Source organism: Emys orbicularis, chromosome 1 (genome assembly GCF_028017835.1).
Source record: "Emys orbicularis isolate rEmyOrb1 chromosome 1, rEmyOrb1.hap1, whole genome shotgun sequence".
Lineage (NCBI taxonomy): Eukaryota > Metazoa > Chordata > Testudines > Emydidae > Emys > Emys orbicularis.
This window is the reverse complement of record NC_088683.1, coordinates 358861417-358881086: the sequence shown is the minus strand read 5'-3', so window position 1 is coordinate 358881086 and position 19670 is coordinate 358861417. Positions and strand designations below refer to the sequence as shown.

The window sequence follows — 19670 nt, the reverse complement described above, 5'->3', positions numbered from 1 at the left end:
TTCATCAGACCCAGCTTGATGTGTAAGGCTGGTAACAAAATCTTCCTTGATTCAACAAGTGGTGGGTGCTGAAGACTTTTCCTCCCAGGCTCCAATGACTGTTGGAGTGGCCAAGCTTTCTTGATGTAGTGGGAATCTCTTGCACGACTATCCCATTCGCAGAGAAAACAGCAGTACTTTGTGTATCCAGACTGCAGACCAAGCAAGAGTGCAATAACCTTCAAATCGCCACAAAGCTGCCACTGATGTTGGTCATGGTTTATGCACCTCAAAAGTTGTTTCATGTTGTCATAGGTTTCCTTCATATGGACTGCATGACCAACTGGAATTGATGGCAAAACATTGCCATTATGCAGTAAAACAGCTTTAAGACTCGTCTTCGATGAATCAATGAACAGTCTCCACTCATCTGGATCGTGAACGATGTTGAGGGCTGCCATCACACCATCGATGTTGTTGCAGGCTACAAGATCACCTTCCATGAAGAAGAATGGGACAAGATCCTTTCGACGGTCACGGAACATGGAAACCCTAACATCACCTGCCAGGAGATTCCACTGCTGTGGTCTGGAGCCCAACAGCTCTGCCTTACTCTTGGGTAGTTCCAAATCCCTGACAAGGTCATTCAGTTCACCTTGTGTTATGAGGTGTGGTTCAGAGGAGGAGGATGGGAGAAAATGTGGGTCCTGTGACATTGATGGTTCAGGACCAGAAGTTTCATCCTCTTCCTCTTCCTCGTCTGACTCAAGTGAGAATGATTCTGGTGCATCAGGAACCGGCAGTCCTTCTCCGTGGGGTACTGGGCGTATAGCTGATGGAATGTTTGGATAATGCACAGTCCACTTTTTCTTCTTTGACACACCTTTCCCAACTGGAGGCACCATGCAGAAGTAACAATTGCTGGTATGATCTGTTGGCTCTCTCCAAATCATTGGCACTGCAAAAGGCATAGATTTCCTTTTCCTGTTCAACCACTGGCGAAGATTTGTTGCACAAGTGTTGCAGCATATGTGTGGGGCCCACCTCTTGTCCTGATCTCCAATTTTGCAGCCAAAAGAAAGGTGATAGGCTTTCTTAACCATAGTGGTTATACTGCGCTTTTGTGATGCAAAAGTCACTTCACCACAAACGTAGCAGAAGTTATCTGCACTGTTCACACAAGTACGAGGCATCTCTGCTCACTTTGGCTAAACAGAAATGTGTCCCTTTGCAAAATCAGACACTGACAAATAAGAGAGCATGACACTGTATGATTTCTAGAGCTGATATAGGGCAATTTGTTCAGCAGAGTGATGTAAGCTTCGTTATGATTGCATCATCCATGACTTCTAGGAATAACATGATGCAATTCATATCATGTATGACGCAATACCAGCTTCAGATTGCATCATTCATTGTTTTGCCTAAAAAGCAAGTACTGTCCAAACCCAGTCATAGATTTATTCATAGATCCAGTCAAAGATGTATTTTAGTCATTTCTGGTTTAAATTGAGATCCCTTCCCTTTATAACTCACTTATCCTCCGCCATTCCCAAGTCAAGGGTCGTATATACTGACCCAATAGCATATCTTGAAAACTAGAGCCAATCAACAATTTTAAGCATCATTTTCATTCTCAGTGACCCAGAATTAGTAAAGTTTGACTACATTTATTTCAGAAGCATTTTGGCTGTAGAGCAGTGTGACTTGTCCTAAATGTGACCAAGAATAGCGGTCTTTTGTGATTTGTAACAGCAGACTTGTGGCATCTTATACTGTATTTTTCTGCTGAGGCAGCTACCTCCCCTAGGTGATGACATTTGAGTTGAAAGGCCAGTTTGTGACATGTCTTTCACTTCAGGTCACACACAGATGTTGCAAACGTAACAGTTACATGTTGGGCTACATGTTGGATGCATGTGTCAGGCTGTCTGGAGTGGTTTGTGCCCTGGTATGTAACAGTCTGCCCTGAGGTTGGTACTCACATTCATGAGTGGTCTGCAAGCATCACAGGGTAACTTGTAAGGTCTATTTGCATGCAGAATAAGGTTTTTCCAGTGGTCTTTGGGTTACTTTTAAGCAAAAAAAAGTATTTAAATAATTTTCTCTACACTCTTTAATCATTTAACAAAGAATTTTAAAAAATTGCTTCACTTTCTAAAAAAAAAAAAAAAAAATACTTCAGGGCTGAGCTCTAAAATGGAAATCTTCAGCCCCAGGAGAGTTTTTCAGAATGTTGAGAATGTGAAAACAGGGTTGTAATCAAAGTCCCACTGTAATTGTAACAACTGTCACTATCATAAAAGCTATAATAATGGAATGACTAGAACTTTGGGCGCAACTAGTGATTTTTCAGTCAGCCATTTCTGTTGCATCCAAGAAATGAACAGATCTAAAAAGTGTAAAGTCTGTTGCATAATAGCAATGAGGCATTCCAGGTAACTGAGTTCAAGATAATCATATCCTCTTATGCCTTTATAACATTACCCAAGGTGTGCTATCCTGCCTTAGGGCGAGATCCTGCTCCCAGCAAAGGTCAGTGGCAAAATTCCTGTTGGCTTCAGTGGGAGCAGGCTATATTTGTTGCTAAAGTACAAGATATGAGTTTGTATGTTTGAGATTACTAAACTGACCTGCATCAGTTGTAATGTGCTCACAAAAATGGCAAACACAGCAGAAAGCTAAAAATCCTTTAACACCAAGTGGACGGAATTCTGTAGTCTAGATTTTTTTTTTTTAAGACAGAGACTATATACCTGATGTTCTCTTTCAGCTACAGAACAAGTTCTAAAGCTGAGTAAGGGAATACATTTCTGAAGGCCTGGCCATTTAGATCAACAGAGAATATGGACAAGAGTTAACATCTGTAGGGAGAACTATTATGAAAATCTTTGTTTTTACACAGTAATACTGTTTCACTGGAACTTGACATGGGGATGGGTTGATGTCCCACTGGGAATGCCACAGATGCTAAAAAGCAGGCTCAGATCTGGGAGCAAATTGGAGTTAGCCTGACATGGTCCTACATTGGCCTCTGTTGATAAAGAGCAGTATTAACTGAGTTTTTCAGGGTGCTCAGCTGATTCCTCGCACTCGGGCACAGTGAGGGAGGAGAAATGGTCCATTAAGTGGGGATGCAAGGACTTCTTGAACAGGCAGATTTACACAGCCCCCTGCTACCAGATCCCAGGTTACACAAAGGGAACATAGGATTTTTTGCCTTCCTCCACAACCTGGGACACAAGTCACTTGCTGGGAACATCTGCATAGATCTCATTTAATCAATTCCATGCCATTGCAGGGGCTTTGGATATTGGTGCCTCTTGGTTCCTCCTGTTCTCTGCCTATGGCACACAATAGTTTAGTCTCCAGAGGGCTGCAATACTTGGGTATAATTCTGGTTGTTGGTTTTGGTGCGCAGATGCTGGGTGGTGGTTAGTGGCCTGTGATATGCAGGAGGTCAGACTAGCTGACCTGGTGGTCCCTTCTGACGTTAAACTTTGACTCTGAGTTTCTGTACTGGATCAGACCCACAGTTCAGCTAGTCCAGTATCTTGTCTCCAATGGTGGCCAACACCAGACACTTCAGAAGAAGGCTCCAGAAACCCTACAGCAGGCAAATGTAGGATAACTTGCTCCCCATGAAGGTCTCATCCTGGTCCCTAATAATTAGATTGGCTTAAATGCTGAAGCATGAGGTTTGACATCCCTTCCAAAATGTTTGTTAGCACAATTATAGCTCTAGATATTCTTATCAATGTAGATGTCCAGGCCTCCTTTGAATCTTGCTACACTCTTGGCCTCAACATCTAGTGGCAATGAGTTCCACAGTCTAATCACACATCATTTGAAACATCAGTTTTGAATTTGTCATCTTTCAGTTTCATTGAATGCAGTTTTTTTTCTTTTTGCTGAGAGACAGAACAGAAGCTCCCAATCTACCTTCTCTATACTATTCATTATTTTGTTAACTCTGATCATATCCCCTGTTAATCTGGTTGCATTATTACCAGGCTTTTTGCAGCTTTGGAGTTAATAAAAGGAGTACATCAGGCAGCAGGAGTGCTGGCTGAGGAGTTGCAGCATTTTAAGGGAGGGGAGATACCAAAGTAGAAAGGTAAATGCAATAGAAGTTCTGTACATTCCAGATCCACAGACGGAGCATGTCAAATTCTTTATAAGAAGTGGAATGGCAGAGTATTAAATGGGACTGTTACATTCTGACACTTCTTAAAATAAATATAAATTAGAGGCGATATAGGGAACAAATGGGGTAAGATTTGAGAAGGTTTAAAGAGAAATATTCTCACGAAGCCTCTACTCAAATCTTACTTATTTGTTCCCGATATCGCCGACAACACAACGTATTCAGTAATGTGGAACCGTAGCCTTGGCTTGAGAATTCACTAGAAAAACCCATTGCCACTAGTACAGTATAAATCCACTTCTTTAATCATCTTACCTCTAGTTCCTTTCATTCTGAAGGTTCCATAAGCACTTCACAATGTAAAGTGATGTACAAACGATATATAAAAGATCATTATACCCACCCCTGAAATGCAGACACCTCTAGGTTAGAAACAGGCCAGATGTCAAATAGCCCACAGTAAATTACAGTTTAGAACAAGAAGTGAACAATACTGCATCCACCTGAAACTACAGAAGAAATTTAGGGAAGCACAGCATAGTTATCCAAGTTGGAATTTGGGCAGGACAGTAGAGTTAATACCCCAGATTGCCTTGGGTTCTTTAATAATAGCTGAAGGACCTGTATGATCTGATCAAACTAATTTATAGGAGTGGGGTAGGGTGACATCCTGACGAGCTATTTTTGAGAAAGATACTTAACACTTTTCAAATATGTAACTTTTGTGGTAAGAAATTAATCTGGAGTCAGAGCAGTTTTGTGCACTGAGAGAGGGAAAGCTATTTATCAGCACCACTTATGCTTCCCGTTTTACATTTTCAAGATGACTTGCTTGCTTACTAACCGTGTGCATAGGTCAAAAGAGTTAGCGCAGAGCCAGTTCGAACTGGTTACTGTTTCTCCAGCCAGTGTTAATGTTTCAGCTGTTTCACAGACACTTGGCAGGGGGAGGAGAGTGAGGCCAATAAGCTGCTGATTTGATCTTTGAGCAACCTTGAGAGGGACATAGAGCAGACAGGAAGCTGTATATGGGTGGTAAGCATATTACTCTACAGGTTTCTAAGCTTCTGTTGTTGCCAGCCCTGCAATCAGTTTCTTCCAACTTCTATTTAGATTTAGGAAATCCCATTGGAACTATATTAGCAGATATAATCTATCACCCCTTTGAAGATGTGTTCTTCAGTATGTTTAAAGAGGACATCATTAGAAGGTTTTGCAGGGCTGTAGCATTATTACCTGACACTGGCCCCCTGCAGAGTAAATGTTCTGATTTGGTGCAACGGCCGCCCAGCAGGTTTTTTTTTTTTTGCTTTGCTGCTCCAGCCGCCCTGTAGGGGGCGGCGGTGCGGAGGAGGGGAGCGCCCTGCTGGGAGCGGGCTGCGCGCTCCGGCCGCCCCGCAGGTGTGTGTTTGGGTTTTTTTGTTTTTTTGTTTTTTTTGCTTGGGGTGGCAAAAAAGCCAGAGCTGGCCCTGCTTCAGACAATGCACAGTCAGCCTTTGGAACTCGTTGCTAGGGGATATTGTGAAAGCCAAAAGTATAAATGTGTCAAAAAAGAATTAGATAAATTCCTGGAGGATAGGTCCATCAATGGCTATTAGCCAAGATGGTCAGGGGCTCCAACCCCATGTTCCGGGTGTTTCTGAACCTTCTGCTTTCAGAAGCTGGAACTGGATGACAGAGAATGGATCACTCGATAATTGCCCTGTTCTGTTAATTCCCTCTGAAGCATCTGGCACCAGCCACTGTCGGAAGACAAGATACTGGGCTAGATGGAGCACTGGTCTGACGCAGTATGGCCGTTCTTATGTTCACTGGTTGCAATAAAAGAATTCACATTGTGTTCACATAACAGGTTTTTTTTAACCATACAGCTGTGTGTGCAGAAAGTGTGTGGTTCCACACCACCAAGCTGTGTTTGTATCGGTGCAATCTGGACAGCTAGCCCACACCTGGCTCAGTGGAAGCTGCTCGGTGCTCAGCCTTTCCGCAAATCAGGTCACTTGTTTAGAAATCTGTTTTTGAAAATCTTGGCCCTAGTCTTTTAACGTGGTTATAACACATCTTGTTCTCATCTCTACGTGGAATACAAAAGTAACCTTCTTAACAGTGTTGTGCTTCAGCAGTGTTAGAATGGGGTTGCCTTAGGCACTGGGTGTAAATGTAGCAAGGCCTGAGAACAGAAGGCTGACATCCTGGTAAGGATCAGAGGGGTAGCCGTGTTAGTCTGAATCTGTAAAAAGCAACAGAGGGTCCTGTGGCACCTTTAAGACTAACCGAAGTATTGGAGCATAAGCTTTCGTGGGTGAGTGCCCACTTCGTCAGACGCAAGTGGCCTGGTAAGGGTGGCACAAGGAAATGGGGTGAGGAAAAGGGATGTTTTTTTCTTCATGGATTGTTTTCATACAAAGCTCATCCAAAGCAGAACTACTGCAGTGCTGAATATTCAATGGACTGTGTTGCTGTATCTGAAGTGTAAATAACCAAATAAGATAAGCCATTAATCCACCTGTTCTTAAATGAACCGGTTCCCCCATAAAACGATACATCTTGAGGAGGGGAGTGGGCAGATAAGGCCTCCCGATACTGTCTGCCTCTGGGGAGAGCTGAGCACCTTAGGACACCTTGACCTTTCAAGAGATATCTGCTGTGACTTAGTCTGCGAAGCCTTGCTCAAGAGAGACAGCCCAGCTATGTGGGTGAAAGGTCAGACAGGCTGGTCTATGCTTAGAGTATAAGTCTACAACCGGTGTTAAGAGAAGTGCAGTTTATGCCAAGCTATGTGCTCCTAAAACACTCAGTCTTACTTCCAATTCTTAATGTTCAGTAGTGGACAAACTCTGATCTCTTAATATCTCTGTGGTTGCCAGAATTGGCCTGGTTCTGAACTTACTGGAGAGAGAGAGAGAGAGTTTTCCTAAGTCCCTCTGCTAGTGTTCAGCTTTTGTCTGTGTGTATAGTGGGGATGAGTGAAGGAGGAAGGCCTCAGAGTGGTCAATGTTAATCCTGTGTTTTAATGTATGCTGCTTTTTAAAATAATGTCAATGAATATGCATTTTATGTCAAGAGTTTTTTCAAACTTTGAGGGTCTCTGTTACTAGACTAATTTCTGCGTGGAAAGGCCTGACTACAGGAAAGGACGTATAGCGGGTGTGTCTAGGGGTTATAATGCTAGTTTTTAGAGTCTGGACCATCTGGCATCACGCCACTGACTTCAATAGCAGAGGGTTTTGCATAGAGAGAGACCTGAACCCACAGATGTGCCATCCACAAACTTCTGAGAGTTAAAATCCATATCTGAATTTTGTAGCTCAGGCTCGTATCTAGTTTTAGGCCCAGCTTTGACTCCTGAAATATTTTGTGCGGGGAAATACTGCAGACCCTAAATCATTTTGGGCAGGGAGGAATAGACGGTTCCATTGTGAAGTCATTTTCAAAAACCGGGTTAAGAAACAAATAGGCCTTTGGGGCGGGTCCTCCCTACCCCCACAGCAGTTAGTTGCCAAATACAGTTACCCTGTGCTGACCTAAAGGAACAGTTGCTGGTGCACAGAGATAAGCAGACATTTGGCAAGTGGAGATGCTGTATAAGCTGAAGATGTTTACAAAAGAACCTATCCATTTGAGTTGAAAACATGGGGGGACCATTGCTTCCCACGTGAGAAAAGAATAAGGTGGGTAAGGAGTTTTGTTAGACTGTATTACTGATAATGGAGAGGACAATGTGTAGCACTTGGAGACCAGATATTGTAAGTGTAACATTCAGAGAGCAAATACTTTGAGAAGGGTCCAAGATCTGGAGAGGACACTTGTTCTTAGGATCCACGAGTGGACAGCTTGAATGCAGCTCACAGGTGGCCTTTGTTCCAAAGGAGACATAGGTGCTGGAACTAGGGGTGGTGCCGCACCCTCTGGCTTGAAGTGGTTTCCATTATATCCAGAATTTATAGTTTGGTTCAATGGCTCTCAGCACCCCCACTATACAAATTGTTCCAGCACCCCTGAAAGGAGAACAAGTGCATTTTTGAGAATCCTAGAAATTAGAGATGGGAAAGACCTAATAAACCCCCATCTAGTGGATCCTCCACCCACTTACAGGGTTGCTGTCCACAGTAAAATCCTTGGTGCTGTGTCTTCTAAGCAGTCATCCATCACTACCTGGATGTGATATTAACACACACACGAGCTAAGCCATCTTCCTAAAGAATCTAATAACTCAAGCCATTGAAGTGGGGCACTGACAGCTCACATTTGGCCCCCTGTTGAGAAACCATAGAAATGTTTCCATTTCTTTTTAATCCCAACGTCTACAGCATTTTTAAAACAAATACATTCCTTTATTCGCTCCCCAGATAGTGTTTCCAACCCAGATAGTGCAGCACCATGTTAATATGTGAGAGCTGTAAAGTGAAATTGACTAAACATAGAGAAATGCAGAAAGTAAGCAAGCAACAGCAATAGAGAAAATGTGACTATAATTTAAAAAAAATCAGATTTTATAATCTAAGATGTTAGTAACAAAGGTGAGGAAACTTCTTTAAAATAGATTTTTAACCCGACAGTGTCCCTTTAAAGTTAATCGTTTTTGTGGGGGAGGGGGAAAGGGAGGTGTTCAAAGCTTTTTTAGAAGCTACAGGAAGATAGTTAACTTGGGGCTCCTGTCAGCCATACTGAGCCATTATGCTTGTTGGTGTGTGGAACGTGAGGAAAATCACTTAAAGGAGAATGAGAGATCAATGGAAAATACAGCCTGTCCAGTAGGTTATATCCTTCATGGAAGCAAGAAGAGCAGGAAAGGGAAATCCAAAGAGATTACAAGCATCAGCCATGCACTTCCCAGAAGCATTGCTTTGCTTCCTCATGGTCAGTAAAGCACTGCTGTGTAAGTTCTAAGTGGTGTCTAATATTATGTCACTGTCTCTTCCTTAGACCGGAAATGGTGCCGCGGCTGGGAGGATTCCCTATCGAAGGCAGAACCGTCACAAACCAAACCTGACGTCAGCTGATCTGCCAGAAGAAGAAACAAAAAGAATCGCCAGGATATTTTCGGCACAGTTGTCCAAAAAAGAATAGCAGAAGTATCCAGAGTGGCTGTGTAGAGAGGAACGGCGTTAGTGCTCATGCTCTACATTTTGGGGGAACTCTGACGCTTTCAATAGGAGGGGGAGAGGGAATGACTTTAACTCTTCTGACTTCAAAAGAACAACGTCATCCTACCCGCCCCCACCATGTCAGTATGGAACCCACTCTCCTAAAAGAGAAATAAGAGAAGTAAATTCCACTCTCATTGATTTAATGTGTGTAATTGCTCCTCATTTAAATGGGAGTTAACTACCCATGTCAGACAGGGAATCTTAGATGCAGAGTACCCTCTATTCCCATGGGTCTGTTGGAAGTTGAGGGTGCTGTGCATCTTGCAAGATCAGATCTCTGGAGAAAGGCACTGACTGACTTTAGTAACCTGAACATTGTCATCTGATCTCTGGGAAGCCCCATCTGTGGGAAATTCTTCTAATCACGCTTTTTGGCCTACTAGGTAATGGAACTTCCAGTTGTTTGGACAAACTACTTTTTCTTGACACACGGGGGGGAAAGTTAGAAGCTGTTTCAGTTTTAAGAAAAATGAAATATCCGTTTATTTTTTCCCCGGAGAAAAAGTGCATTAGACTCCTCTGCAACAAGACACACAATTGCAGTCTCCATGCAAATGTGCACAGACAACCCAGACTTGGGAAGCTACAGTCATTGTTTTGTATGCTAATGACCTTTTTTAAAAACATGTTGATTTGTAAGACAAACCTGTTGCCTTGAATGCTGAAGTAAGGCTTATTTTTATATGGGTTGGGTAGATTGTAAGTAAAATGTACAGATACTGTAAAATAAATGATCTATGCAAGACTGTTTTGCTAGCAAGTATGGAATTTTGTGGACAAATTATTTTTATTAATTTATGTAGTCGTTTCTAATTTTAAAAAATCACAAGTTTCAAGTGTCTCTAGATAACTGATCTAAACACAAACCATGCTAACTTATTTTTAATGATAAAGTTTTTCAATAAAATAAAACTTGTATTTTTGTGCCTTCCTGCTGTTTAAGATGTTATTTTAGAATTGTTATTGTTCACATGTTAAAAAGTTAGAGCCTGATCCTGCTCCCAATGGAGTCAGCGATAAAACGCCCATTGATTTCAGTGGTGCAGGATTGTGCCTTTAAACCCAGAACCTTAAAGACACCTAAGTCCCATGGGCATTAAAATCAATGGAAGTTAGGTACCTGAATACCTTTGAGGGTCTGGGCCTTAGTAACTTTGCTGGGAGAGGACTTCGTAAAAGTCATCTGTCTGTGGGAGCCTTTCCCTGAAAATGTTTAGCCCCAGGGAACTGGTTAGCTTGGAAACAAGCAATGATGACTCCTTTGAAATCTAATTTAGGTCCATAGTATTCAAAAGCTACTCTATGATGCAGTTTGGGGGTCTACACTGAATGAGTCTGTGGCCCTCAGTGTTCCTAGTGGACACATGTCCGTGTCTCCAAACTAATCAGAACTGCCACAAAGGAGCCCCTTGTTGGCAGTCTCAGTAAGGAGGCCAAGGACTGAATGCGGCAAAAAGGCACAAATCCCCTCTCCTCATCTCTAGCACTTTGTCTACACCAGGACAAATCAGCTGCGTCATTCACCACTGTTTCAGCTCTCCAGGTTAGATAACAGGCCACAGCTCTATTGGGAATTCGTCCCTATTTCTGCAATCCCCAGCTAGCAACAGGGGGAGCTGCACTACTGCAAACCTGCTGTGTTTTGCACTGGTGCCGCTTACCCACGTTTCACACGGGGACAAGCTCCCCCCCCCCCGCCCAGTCAGATGGTGTTTTTTCTTGTCTACAGCTGAGGTTTGCTCTGGTTTAGCCTAGGCGGTCATAGGTGCTGGACCTTGGGGTGCTGCCAAACCCCTGGGCTTGAAGTAGTTTCCGTTACATACAGGGTTTACAGTTTGATTCAATGGCTCTCAGCACCCCCATTATAAAAATTGTTCCGGCGCCCCTGTAAGCGGTCACTAGTGCCCTGTTTGCAATACTACTTCCATTGGGGGATGGTTACAGGTGTGACACTGATTTGTGCCAGTGTGGAGGCAGCCTAGCAGGATGTAGTTCAGGCACAATGTGCAAGGCAGCTTGCAGGAAGCTGGCAATGCTGCTGCCCACATAGTCCATGTTCCGATGGAGAAATGTCAGGACATTTAATCTTCCAGGCTCGTGCTGCTTATCAGCGCTGAGTTCAATGAACAGAACGAGCGCCGCGAGGAAACTAAATGCCCATTTCATAGTGCATCAGGTTGGCCTTTCTACTCTGAGCCATCCTTGCCATGGTCCTTCGTAAAATAAATTCCAAGTCCCAACCATTCCACTCCCCTGTCCGACAAACACTTCCATTTTCCAGATTACCAGCCACAATGAATGTTTAGGAGGTGGAGAGCGAGCATAGGTGTGTAAATATCTCTGATGCGCACAACCCTCTCCTCCTCCTTCATGAGAGCAACAGCTTCTTGCCCAGCTCCTGTAACATGGGGCAGCACCAGGAAAACCTGGGCTACATTGTGCACAGAGATCTGAGTCACTGCATCCCCTTCACACAACATGCTTGGTGCAATTGTGTTAACATTTTTGGATGTCTTTGGCGCTGTTGTGGACACAGGTGAATAATCAAGATGGAGCATCTTGGAGTTCTGTAAACAGGTGACTTTCCTTACCCTGAACTAAATGTCCTGAACCTAGCAACTCAATAGCTGCTGGCTGGACAAATGTTGGCTGAGTGTGTCCTGAGAGGCTGCTAAATACCAGCTGGAACAGGAGCACCATCACTGAGCAAAGGACCAGAGGAAGGCTGACTGTGCAACTCGGCTGTGTTGCTGTAGCCAGTTACAAACGTTCCTCCTCTTTATATCATCCGCTGTAACCTGTAGAGCAAGCAGTTCCTGTTGCTTGCCTGAGTTAAATTCACTGAAATACATGCAGCAGAACAGAGCACAGGAGGCAGCATGTAATTGTTTGACAACAATCCATGCACTACCATTGGGGATGCCAAGGGCCGAAGTGTGGTCAGCGTTTATCAGGAAAAGCTCGGTGTGTGCTCATCAGGCTGAGATGGGGGCGTCAGGCACAAAGGGGACCCAGGCTCTCTGCACTACAAAAGCAGACTAACCCCTATTAAATGTGAGCTGCAAAGGGGAATAAATGGGTTAATGCCCCTTGAGGGATATAAAGAGAGCCAGAAAGTCCATTTCCTACCATACTCACACAAGTGGCGGGGGTTTTCCCTGCTAGTTTTTTTGGGGTGTTGAATCTTTAACAATGACATCTTTTCTCCCTAATGCTTCTCCTGCCTGTGAGTGGTAGGTGTTAACAGCACAGCAGTGTAAACGTTAAGCCGTCTGACTAAAAAGCACTCCTCTCAATCAGGTTTCACGTGTGTGGCATCTCTCCAGGGCTTGTCATTGTACTAAATCAGCAGTATGCAGTGGCATCGAGCTGTGCTACAGCAAAGCCATGGGAAGAGGCTGCCTCTCCCATCCACCTGAATGGAAGCCCGGGGCCAGCCTCCCGTGGCATGACCTTCTGTCCCAGGTGGACTCTTGTTCTAACCCCCTCTGTTTGAATGGGCAGAGGGAGAGGAGTGTGTGTTTTCCTGGCCTAAATCCTCCCAGTAACAAGTCCTTGGCAGGTCAGAGACTAGAGAGGGTTCTCTAGTCCCTCCATCTTTTCTGCACTTGAATAGAGACTGGGCAGCAGGGACTTCTCCCTGCCTGGCACCCTGCCCCCAGCAGCAAACAGAGACTCCCTCTCAGACCAGTTTCCCCCACTGAGCAGTGACCGCCAGAGCCCCAACTCTTTGTTCTTCCAACCAGCGGAGCCCTTGTTGGGCAGACTCTAATATTTCCGAAACAGAAGCCCTGGGGAGAATACACCACCAGGGCTGGAAATCAGCAGAGGAGCACACTCTTATAGCCTGCCCCCCCACACACACACTTCTGATTGGCACAGCTGGCCACACATGGGGTCAGAGAGAACATTACATCATAGTGGTTCTTCTCCTGGAGTGAACCCAGCAGCTGAAATCTGCCCACGTCCATGTGGGAAATTGCTCCCAGAGCAGCCTCCCATAAACAAACAGCAGGGTTAGCCTAGGACTGGGACAGGTGGACAGACTTTGACATGTGGGTTTCATGCTGAATGTCTGCGTCACCACAGGCACAAGACTGCTAGTGCCCTTTTCGCTGCCCTGGCCCACTGACAGTTTGGTCTTGTCATCCATTTCCTTTATTGTCCCTGCCCCTTCTCCCCATTGGGGGTCTGTCATGTCTGCTTTCTCTGGGGTTTGGCTCTTAGCTCCATCCCTCAACCTCTTGCACCAATGAAAGGAGCAAATAGGTGCATGACAGCCTGGTCAGCTGCTAACATCCTAAGAAATTAATCGTCACCTATGAGCTTCGTCAGTGTCCTTAAGCTACACTGCAGCAACAGCAGGGATGGAACCCAGTTCCTCCTCCTAAAGCATAGGCCCCCTACCACTTGATATAAAGGAGAATCTCCATTAGCAGTATATGGGCATTGACTCTCAATTATGCAGTTCTGATTCTCTCCAGTAACCACAGGTGGTGAATTTATTACCATTTCAGGAAAGAGAGAGAAAACAAACTCCACGTTATCTGCACCCTTGGATTTCCCAGTAAATCTTCTGTTACTTTAGTATTTGTTATTGATAGTGCCGAGAGAGTGCTAGGTGCTGTACAAACATAAAAGAACTGTCCCTGCCCCAGAACATAAAGGCCATTTTTCTATTTAGAATACTATGTGTCTGGCTTCTGGACTGTAAGTTCTTGGGGCAGAGTGTGACTTTCCTTCTCATATTGTAGTGATAAGCAACATATAATAAATACATAATAAATCCATCTGAGGGCAGTGGTCCAGATGTACCCTAGCCCGTTTGTCTAGAGCAACTTCCATCAAAGTGCTTTACAACCATCAGTGAATTTAGTCTCACACTGTGAGGTGGGCAAGTATTATTCTCCCCAATTTAAAAATGGAGAAACTGAGGCACAGATGGATGAACACGACTCACCCATCATCACATAGCAAGTCAGCAGTAGGGCCAGGATTAGAACTCAGCTCTCCTGATGCTCTCCTCTGTGCTTTAGGCACAAGACCACCCTTCCCCTGTACTGTGTGCTCACATGCCACATCAGCGTCCAACTGTGCTTCAGTTAATTTCACAGCACGCAGAGGGTAATAATAACAACACCTAGCTCTCATATAGCACTTTTCAGCAGCAGAGCTCAAAGCATGTTCCCATTTTACAGATGTGGAAACTGAGGCAGGGGGCAGCTGAGCTGCATTAGCATTACATGGAACGCTGGATGGCCCCGGGATGCAGTATTTATGTTCCTTTAAGTTACCTGCAGTATTTTGGCTGGAAGCTGAAGTGTCCCCAGCTGTCCCCTCCCCAGGCCAGGAGAGCAGGTGACTGGTGTGAATGTTCATACATGGTCCTGTTGACACTTGTAGCCTTTGCAGTTTCTCCCCCCTCCCTTGTGAGCTGGGGTCACTTGGTCCATTTCGAATAGTACGTCATCTGTAGGCATCTGAGGTCACTTCACAGAAGCAGCTTCTGCAAATAGCTGGAACAGTTGCTGGGGTGAGTCCCTGCTGAACTCCAGGCTCACTTGCTATGGAAGTATCTATTTTCATACCACTAGAGGCTACCCCAGCCCAGTCAGGCCGCTCTGATTTCACGCTGCGGACGGAAAGATGCAACGTAGAAGTTCCAACTCAGGCGCTGAGCCAGCTGTGGTCACCAGAGAGTTAAATTCACAAGGGTTCACGTAAACCCAAACCCACCAAGGTTTGCAAAGCCGAAACAGCTGCATTGTACATTATTTCCACCAGAGACTATGTGCTACCCTGGTTTACATAGGGACGTAGGACTGGAAGAAGCCGCCTGGGTCACTGAGTCCAATCTCAGCTATCGCGGGCAATCCCTCGTATCATCCAATTCATATACTGATCAAGTTCCATCTTAAAACAAGTTTGGTTGTTTGCCCCACACTGCTACTATTGGGGGGGTGGGGGAGGGACGGCTGTTCCAGACCCTGACTCCTCTGATGGTTAGAAACCTTCTAATTGCCAACCTCAATTTATTTGTGGCCAATTTATCCCCATTTGTTCTTGTGCCAACAATGTCCTTTAGCTTCAATAGCTCTTCTCCCTCCCTGGTACATACGTACGTACGTACGCATGCATGCGTGTGCGCGCGCACACATGCACACACACACACACACACACTCTCTCTCTCTCTCTCTCTCTCTCTTTATAGAGAGCAATCAGTTCCCTGCTGAATCTTCAGGTTTGTCAGACTCAGAAGCTGTGCTGTTTGGCTACCTTTTGTGTTTCATTCACCTCAGGCAGAGAAATGTGACACCAATGCATTCTAAAGGCTTGAAAACCAGAGGGAAAATAAAAACCACGCCACATGTTTGTTTGTGTTTTTAATCTCATGATTTTTAAACCTATCTTGTGATTTCTGGGGCCTTACCCGTGGTGTTTGAATGCTTGAGGTTACAGTGCTGCCTGCTAGCAGGCACTTGCGACTCACTTTGGGCCCCAAACCTAGAGGTCCAAAAACTAAAGTTATAGAAATGTTTTCCTGATATTTTTAACTGGCAGTGACATTGTATTCTGCTTAGCACAACTAGCACGTGAGGTGCTCTCCGGCCAGGAAAAGACAAGGGGCCAAATTCAGTAGTGATGCATAAGGGGGTATAAATTAGAGCCATACACCCTGCCTATTCCGCTAACTCAGCTTCCCAATGGAGCTAATGACAGTGTTCTTGGATGTGCTGGCTGTGTTCTTATATAGCCCACACCTTAGTGTGTGAGCACCTCACAGACAGTAATAACCTTGTACTCACAACACCGCTGCGCAGTGTGGTTACAGTAGACAGACACAGGCAGGGGAGCTGTGACTGCACCAGTCCAGGAGCAGGGCGAGTGCTGCTTACCCACCCCTGAGAGCGAGCCGGAGCCATGCTTCGCTGCAAGGAAAGGGAAGTTATTATCCCCATTATACAGATAGGGGAAGTGAGGCACAGAGAGGCTAACGCCAAGACCCACAAAGGTATTTAGACTCCCAGTTCCCCTAATTTCAATGGAAAGAAGCCTAAATACCTTTGTGGGTCTGGGCTGCAGTGACTTGCCCAAGGTCTCACACACACAAGCTGTGATGAAGCAGAATTGAATGCCCATTTTCTGAGTCCCAGCCAAGGGTTTTCACCACAAAATCATCCTTGGTAAAGACAGTCTACACTAGGCAACCCACCTGAACACGACACGAGATGGCTGGGCAGCAAATGAGTACATGAGCTTTTAAAATATACCGTATCTCTCTATTGTGCTGCTTTCTTCACTTGCTTGTGATCCCTCCAGACCACTTTCCCCATCACGTCTCTCACTTTAGCCTTGCCTAGACTAACAGTGCACTAGAACACAAGGGCTACCACCATTGCTGCACTGTCCAGAACTAGTGTGACAGTGTGAGGCTTCCTGAAAAACACCAGGGTCTCATGACTTGTCCTCTCTGATCTATTTTAAACCTCCGGAGGGAGGGAGGGAGGGAGGCTGGTGCTCGTGAACTCGTTGATGTTAAATGATCTCTGTCCTTGTCCTTTGCCATTCAGCTAAGAGTGCAGCCCACGAGGGATATATAAATAAGGAGTCAAGACACTCGGCTCACAGAGGATGGCAAGGAGCGGAGTGCACTCAGCCAGCTGCATCTCTAAGGTAAGGCTAAGCGTTCAGCGGTGCTGTGGGTTATGATGAGTGGGCTGAACCCTGCAGTCCTTGCTCTGCCTCCTCATTCCTCCCCCACTGCCATCAGGATCTAGCTACCTAGGTGCTGGTGCTGCTCTCGTGCCCGGGAGAGTGTTGCCTGCGTGAAGCCTGACTAAGTAAGTGCCCCCGTTTACATCTCAGCAGCCCCACTGCAGAAAGGGCCTGCGCCAAAACCCACTGAAGGCAATGGAGAGACGCCCATTGATTTGAAGGGGCTTTTGACCAGGTGCAGGGCAGAGGCTGGCTTAGTGTTTATGCTGCATGCAGCTCCCTTTCTGTCACCCCCAAACACGGCGCCTCATCCCTCCAAGCACCCAGGGATGAGAACCTCATGCTGTCTGTCCCGTTTGGAGTGAGTGCATCACTGGCTTTGACCACACCTGCACTAGTCTTCACATCTCACTGCTCCGGCCTGCCCTGAGAGTCACCAACGCTGCGTCTGCTTCCACCAGTGGGGAATCTGGAGCAGGATTTCTCTGGCTCTCCAGAAAGCTAAGAGCAAAAGTAGTTGCGGTAACCAGGTCAGATGAGGGTGTCCTAGCCTGGGTGGTTATAAAAACAAGCTGGTACTGCCAGTGTGGACGGGGATCTGTTCCCACAAGCAGTCCCATTGGCTTCATAAGAACATAAGAGCGGCCATACTGCATCAGACCAATGGTCCATCTAGCCCAGCATCCTGTCTTCCGACTGTGGCCAATACCAGGTGCTTTAGAGGGAATGAACAGAACAGAGCAATTATTAAGTGATCCATCCTCCGTTGTCTAGTCCCAGCCTCTGGCAGTCAGAGGCTTAGGGATACCCAGAGCAGGGGGGTGCGTCCCTAACCATCTTGGCTTATAGCCATTGACGGACCTATCCTCCAGGAACTTCTCTAATTGTTTTTAGAACCCCGTTGTACTTTTGGCCTTCACCACATCCCCAGGCAACAAGTGCCACAGGTTGACTGTGCATTGTGTGAAGTACTTCCCTATGTTTGTTTTAACCTGCTGCCTGTTAATTTCATTGGGTGATTCCTGGTTCTTGTGTTACGTGAAGGGATAAATAACATGTCCTTATTTACTTTCTTCACACCATTCTTCAATGAGCACCATAGGAAGGGAAAAGGATGGTCCAGTGGTTAGGACACTAGCTGTGGTTTGGGGAGACCTGGATTCAATCCCCTGCTCTGCAACAGACTTCTTGCCTGACCTTGGGTATGTCACCTAGCCTCTCTGTGCCTCAGTTCCCCGTTAGCACAATGGGGTTAATAGCCCTGCCCTGCCTCGCCTCACAGGTATGTTGGGCTGTGAGGATAAATACAATCAAGATTGTGAGGTGCTCAGATACCACAGATACCACATCTGAAGAAGTGAGGTTTTTTACCCACGAAAGCTTATGCCCAAATAAATCTGTTAGTCTTTAAGGTGCCACCAGACTCCTTGTTGTTTTTGTGGATACAGACTAACACGGCTACCCCCTGATACCAGATACCGTAGGGGCCACAAACATCCCTAAGATCAATAGTATCTGGGACAGCATAATTTGTCCAAATCCATCCAGTGTGTAGGTAGCTGAGTTGGAAAATTCCAAAGGACACTCCCCCCGAATGCAGAGCTAAGTGATGATCAGCCATTGTTAATAAATAAATAAATGGGTGTAAAATATTTTCTCTCCTTGTCCATCTATTATCCATTTGACTGAGATCCAGAGATGCATTATATATATTTTAGGGCTGTCAGTTAACTACAGTTAACTCAAGCGATTAACTCAAAACAAATTAACTTGATTAAAAAAATTAATCACAATTAAAAACATTAATCACAATTAATCAGTTTTAATCACAATGTTAAACAATCATAGAATACCAATTTACATTTTTTATAAATATTTTTGGTTGTTTTTCTACATTTTCAAATATATTGATTTCAATTCCAGCACAGAATACGAAGTGTACAGTGCTCACTTTATATTATTTTTAATTACAAATATTTACACTGTAAAAAAGATAAACAAAAGATATAATATTTTTCAGTTCACCTCATACAAGTACTGTAGTGCAATCTCTTTATCATGAAAGTTGAACTTACAAATGTAGAAATTTTTTTTGTTACATAACTGCACTCAAAACTAATGTAAAACTTCAGAGCCTACAATTCCACTCAGTCCTACTTCTTGTTCTGCCAATCGCTAAGACACACAAGTTTGTTTACATTTATGGGAGATAATGCTGCCCACTTCTGATTTACAATGTCACCTAAAAGTGAGAACAGATATTCACATGGCACTTTTGTAGCTGGCGTTGCAAGATATTTACGTGCCAGACCAGATATGCTAATTATTCGTATGCCCCTTCTTGCTTCGGCCACCATTCCATTCCGTACACTTTGTATTCTGCGTTGTAATTTAAATCAATATATTTGAAAATGTAGAAAACATCCAAAAATATTTAAATAAATGGTATCCTATTATTGTTTAACTGCCATTAAAAACTGCCATTAAACTGCCATTAATCGTGATTTTTTTAATTTCACAATTGATCTTTTTAATCGTTTAACAGCCCTAATATATTTACAGCTTCATTCGTATCTTCCAAGGAGAATATCACTGCCGTCCATCGTTTGCTGATTCAACGCTGCTTCCAGAGGAGAATCTATTTGCTGAACTGTGATTCCTGCTAACCCAGGGAAGCA

General features: G+C 44.7%; 1 protein-coding gene across 1 annotated transcript in view; it reads left to right on the top strand.

Moving 5' to 3' along the window:
• Window positions 1-10172, top strand: part of C2CD3 (C2 domain containing 3 centriole elongation regulator) — an 80661-nt gene extending 70489 nt beyond the window's left edge. Inside the window, exon 33 of the mRNA XM_065423314.1 lies at window positions 9053-10172. Within this exon, the coding sequence (XP_065279386.1) occupies window positions 9053-9196 (144 nt within the window). The 3' untranslated portion in view covers window positions 9197-10172. The remainder of the gene's footprint in view (window positions 1-9052) is intronic.
• Window positions 10173-19670: the final 9498 nt, after the last annotated feature.